The 5,710-nt window shown below is 40.6% G+C and overlaps 1 gene segment (V, D, J or C); it reads left to right on the top strand.

Annotated features, from left to right (window-relative positions):
• The first annotated feature begins 3,422 nt into the window (after nt 1-3,422).
• Nucleotides 3,423-4,393, top strand: LOC102226873. The segment is given in 2 exon segments: nt 3,423-3,573; nt 3,655-4,393. Coding segments are annotated over 2 exon segments (489 nt in total).
• The last annotated feature ends 1,317 nt before the right edge of the window (nt 4,394-5,710 follow it).

Here is a 5,710-nt window from a genome sequence, read left to right as displayed (position 1 = left end):
GTATGACGTTTTGCCCTTAATAGTTCTGATAAGTTAGAAAATGGGAAAAAATCATGTTCAGCCGCAATAAGTTAGAAAATGTTAAGGATTGGATAATCTGCCGATTTAGCACATAAGTGTGTGTTCAAGTGTGTGTGTGTGTGTGTGTGTGTGTGTGTGTGTGTGTGTGGTCTTGTATTTGGTGCTCAATAAGGACCATTTCACTAACATACTATGTTGTGGGGACCGACTAGTGGGGATGTAAGTCCAGTCCACAGGAAGTGATGTTTCTGAGTTAATTTAGAGTTGGGCTGGAAATTAATGTAAAGCCTCTGCAGAGACAGAGAAAAAAATTGTGTGTGTGTGTGTGTGTGTGCCGGTTTAGCTATCATTATGAGGACTTAATCTTGACAAACGACTAACATTGTGTGGACATTTATAGCTGTGAGGACATTTTGCCATGTCCACTCAATATAAACACAATTTTTGAGTTAGGCGTTAGGAATAAGGTGGGAATGAAATGGCTCAGGGGAAATATCAAGATTAGTTATAGAAATTAATGGGAGTGTGTGTTAGTGTGTGAGGGCGGAGTTCAACAAAGGCGGTGCTTCCTCAGGGCAGCATGCACACTGGAGCCGCTGCTGGCTGTGAAGAGAACAATAGTCAGACTGAATGTTGAACATCAGCTGCTTCCTCCTGCTGATTTAAACCTTGGTGGACAGATGGAACATTGGCTGTGGATTATTCTGGCTGCTCTTTTCTCTGGTAAGATACAAAGATCAACATGTTTCCTCTACATGGAGTAGAAGTCTTTAAAGCTGCTGATTGTTCTCCTTTAATCAATCATCTTTATTGATCCATCTCTTCCTCTGCATGTTCTGTTCTTCCCCAGAGTGTAAAGGAGACTCAGTGAAGCAGACAGAAGGAGAAGTTGTTGCTGCTGCAGGAGAATCACTGACTCTGAGATGTACTTATCAGACTACTGATACAAATCATGCTGTGTTCTGGTACAGACAAGAAGATAACAGCTTTGCAAAGTACATGCTGAAGCAATATTTCACAACCAGAGACAATGCTCCTGAGTTTAGCAAAGACAGATTTGATGCAAAGGTCAACAACTCAGACTTTGACCTGAAGATCCAGGATCTCCGTCTGTCAGACTCTGCTGTGTACTACTGCGCTCTGCAGCCCACAGTGACAGGAAACACCAGAACCCTGCACAAAAACCTGCAGTACTCCACAACAGCCACTAGAGGGCCTCACTCCCTCTGTTCTTCCTCTGTTTCGTTGGGTTTCAGCCTGAAATGACGTCATGCTCATTTTAAGTTGCTTGTTCTGTCTAAAGAGAAAAAACTGTCAAATTTATTTCTGCAGCAACTTTCAAATCAACAATAGTTGACCAAAGAGCTTCAGATCTACATCAGCAGTCATAAGATAGCAGATGGAATAAAACAGATATTAAAAAAATAAGAATTTATTTTTTAAGATGTTTAGATTTCTAAGACATATTTAGCTTCCAATCCTCAGTCAAATCCAGTTAAAAGAGAAAAGTTTATTAAGAGACATTTGATATGATTCTTTACTGGGATCTGAATCAAAATAACTGTTGAGTAAAAGAACATTTGAAATAATAGAAAATCTAAATACGTATTTAATTTTAGGTAAAAAATAAAAGCTTTACAACTCTACCTAATTTAAAAATTGCAAGATTGTATAATTATTGCACAAATATTCAAATAAATTATTTGATATTACTGTCATATCAGACATGATTGCAGTTGGTTCAGAGCATTCATACACTGCACAGCCTCACATGTAATAAAGTGCATGATTGGTGCTCCTATGTAAAATTATCACAATATGCAATAAACCATTTCAGCGAAAGCCAGAGGACGCACTAGAAGTTTTTATTCTACATTGATTTGACTGATGGGGTCAAAAACACCCAGTAATAATTTTTTTAAATTAGTTTTATAAATTATGACTGTTGTTACTGTTGTAGCATCAGATGAGTAACTGAGAAGCAACCAGTGATTACACCTGTCTGTTTCACTACATGTCAGGATTAAACTGCTTGTTTGTTCTTCATGGTGAAGTTTGATCACCTGTTGGATCTTCGATCAGAAGAGGAAAGAAAATCAGATGTTCAGTGTTCTCATCTCATCTGTCCAAACGGAGCAGGAATCCTGCAGAGCCTCTGATGGAGGCTGATGGAGGAAACGCCCAGGGTGTTTGTGTTTGTTATAACATGTTTGTTACATCAAGTTAAAGAAGAGAACAGAAGCAGCTGTGGGGAAGCAGACAATCTAATCATGTCAGTTTTGTTTTTATGTCTGGTGCTTTTAAATATTATGTGCAGTTTGAATTAGTTGTGTCTTGTAACTGAATACTAATTAACAGAGTTTTTTCCTGTTAAAGGTTTATTTATGGTGAAGCTGTAAAAATCAACCCAAACAAGCTGAATTTACGACAGACATCATGAAATCACACATCAGATGAATCAAACCTTTTTTCCAGTCACATAAACCCACTGATGAAGGTTTCATATTTATCCCATGTGTGAATAACTACATATAAACAATAAAGTTAAATTGCACTTCAACCCATTTAATGAAGAATATTACTTTAGATTAAACTAAATATGTAGATGAATTATACAGGTGGATATTTCAAAACTTTTTCTTCTTTTATCATTTTTCATTTGCAGTGAAATAAGTCATGAAAACATGACATAAAATTAGAATGTTACATCACAAGAATAAAAATATATTTTTACTACAGAAATGTAGTTTTAGTGAAATATGTTTAATGCCAGCTCAATTATCAATAATATGGTAAATTATTGAATGTGACGTAAATAACGATTGGCTCTCCTGATCTGAATGGATCCAAATTGTTTACCTGCTAGTAAACGATTCAAAACCTTTAATCAAAAGTCTAAAACAGGATGTCAAACTCCAGTCCTGGAGGGCTGCAGTCCTGCAACTTTTAGATGTGTCTCTGCTGCATCACCTGAATAGAATAATTAGGTCATTAAGGCTCTGGAAAACTGATCTACACAAGGAGGAGGTCATTAAGTCATTTCATTCCAGTGTTTTGTTCCTGTATCTAAGAACTGCAGGACAGCGACTGGAGGACTGGAGTTTGATGTGGTCTAAAGGGTTTGATGTCGATCCGAAACATGAATGACGCTAAATGCACCATGGTAGCCAAAGTTTTGAAATCAGGGAACATTTTATTTGGTTTTGGTTACCTCTGTACTATTTTAAATTATTTGAAAATCTCAGATTAATTAACACAAGAGCAACTCAGAGGTGCAAAACCACAGTAAAAACAGTAAAAGTTGAACGTCAGTGACTCCAGGGAACATGAAGCTGATCTGAGCTGAACTGTGGAGGATGGGAGGGTCCAGGCCTTAATGCAGCACTGAGGCAGAGCAGGGATGTGTTGACGTCAACCTGCCAGTAGGGGGAGTACCACAGGGCTCCTGTCAGCACATGAAGACAGAGCACAGAGCAGCCAGCTCTGTTTCTGCTCGCTCCTCAGACATGCCTCCTCTGTTGTTCTCAGTGCTGCTGGCTGCTGTCAGCCTCGGTATGAACTCAGCTCTCTTCATCTGATATCAGAGCAGATTGTTGTTGAGCTGACACTGATCCTATTGTTGGTGTTTTACAGAATGCAGAGCGCAGACCGACGGCGTGCTGCAACCAGAGAGAGACGTGATGGCTGCTGAAGGAGGCAGTGCAACTCTGAACTGTCTCTATAACACCAGTGCATCCAACCACTATCTCTACTGGTACAGACTGGAGGAAGGCAGCAGCCCCACATTCATCCTGAGTCGCTTCAAGATTGGAGACGGGAAAACGGTGGAGAAGAGATTTTCCTCCAGCCTGGATGCCACTGCTAGATCGGTTCCTCTGACGATCCAGGATCTCCGTCCGTCAGACTCTGCTGTGTACTACTGCGCTCTGCAGCCCACAGTGACAGGAAACACCAGAACCCTGTACAAAAACCTGCAATACTCCACAGCAGCCAGTAGAGGGCCTCACTCCCTGTTAAACCACTAAAACCTGCAGTACTCCACAGCAGCCAGTAGAGGGCCTCACTCCCTGTTAAACCACTAAAACCTGCAGTATTCCACAGCAGCCAGTAGAGGGCCTCGCTCCCTCTGTTTGGTTGAATTCAGTCTGAAACAGACCTCTGTGTGTTTGGCTCATCAGTTTGAGATGAAAATGTGGAAACCAGGAAGTGAGTTTGGTGAATCATTAAAGTAAAAAGATATTTAAAAAGAATTAATGAATTTGACTTGAAATCCAATCAACAATTTCTGAAAAATATGACCTTTTTATGATAAAATATCATCCATTTTCCTCTATGGAGTCTTTCTGCTGTTGAAATCATACTGAGGGATGAAAAACAAACAAAGGTAAATGTCCTCCTTTATGTCTGTCCTCCACTGGGCCAGACGTCGTTCTGACCTCCAGGCTCCTGTTTGTCCTCTAGAAACAACATGGTTCCTGATCCTGGATCAGCAGCATCATCTTCCTCCACTGAGCTGACCATCAGAGAGCTAACCCTGGCAGACACAGCTCTCTGCTACTGCGCTCTGGAAACACAGTGATACAAAGTGGAGAAGAGGCTGTACAAAAACCTGAACACAGATATCTGACTCCTCTTCAAAGAGGAGGGAAGTGGTATTCACAGCTCAGCTTCATATCAGATGATTCTGATCATTCCTGCTTGATCAGAGTCGCTGTGGTTGCAGCTGCTAATCACTGAGGAGCTCAGATACCTCACTCACAGGGGCTGGGGGAATAAAGACACCAACAGAAACGCGACTCTTCCTCATTCAGTCCAGTCAGATTTCTCCTCCTGTAGACCTTTCTCCTGATCATCAGACTCCAACAGATTGAAAACACTTGTTGGGTCAGAATCTTATAATCCGTCGGTTAACCTCTAAATAAATGAATGTTTCAATAAGACAGAGGGGAAAACATGTTTCACACTCAACAGAAGACAAACTCTATAAACATTTCCTATTGGAGTCGCCCCATCTGACCTCTGTCTGTTATTTTCAAATGATTTCCGTTGCCAGAGAAACCATTTTTAAGGAGAGCACAGCTGAAACTTTTTAATCATATCTACTCTTCCCTCGCTTCTGTCATGAAACCCAGAGAACTGGTAGATATTTTCCAATTTGACTCCTTTGCCCCATTAAACTGAAGGGAGTGTCTGGTAAAAAAATCTCAGTGGAGAAACGTAAACCTTCCTCCAAGTTCCTTATGAAATCTACAACATGTCTACAGGAGCCAGAGAAGCTTCGCTCCGGACTGAAACATACCAGGGAAACATTGTTTGATGAAAACCATCAGCTTGTTCCCTGTTTGCCACAGTTCACCAGCAAACCGTCCAGAGACGGAACCACCTGAACTCCAACACGGCGAATTTACAAACTTCTTAACTGAGAAAATGTAGAAATGTTTTTTCTCACATCAACACCAAATCTGATGTCAATGCTGAGTCAAATCATAACTGATGTTTAAGAAAAGAGACAATTCTGTCAACTCAACCATGGAAACCCAAAGACATTATACATCGACTGACAGGTTTCCGTGGTTACCACAGTACTGAGGCTGGCCTAGTCAAAGTGTTCAATGACATGAATACAGACTGTGGAAGAACCACAGTACTGGTTCTGGTTCTGTTGGACCTCACTGTTGACCATGACACA

The sequence above is a fragment of the Xiphophorus maculatus genome, chromosome 6 (assembly GCF_002775205.1).
Source record: "Xiphophorus maculatus strain JP 163 A chromosome 6, X_maculatus-5.0-male, whole genome shotgun sequence".
In the NCBI taxonomy this organism is placed as follows: domain Eukaryota; kingdom Metazoa; phylum Chordata; class Actinopteri; order Cyprinodontiformes; family Poeciliidae; genus Xiphophorus; species Xiphophorus maculatus.
This window is presented reverse-complemented; position numbering and strand designations above follow the sequence as displayed.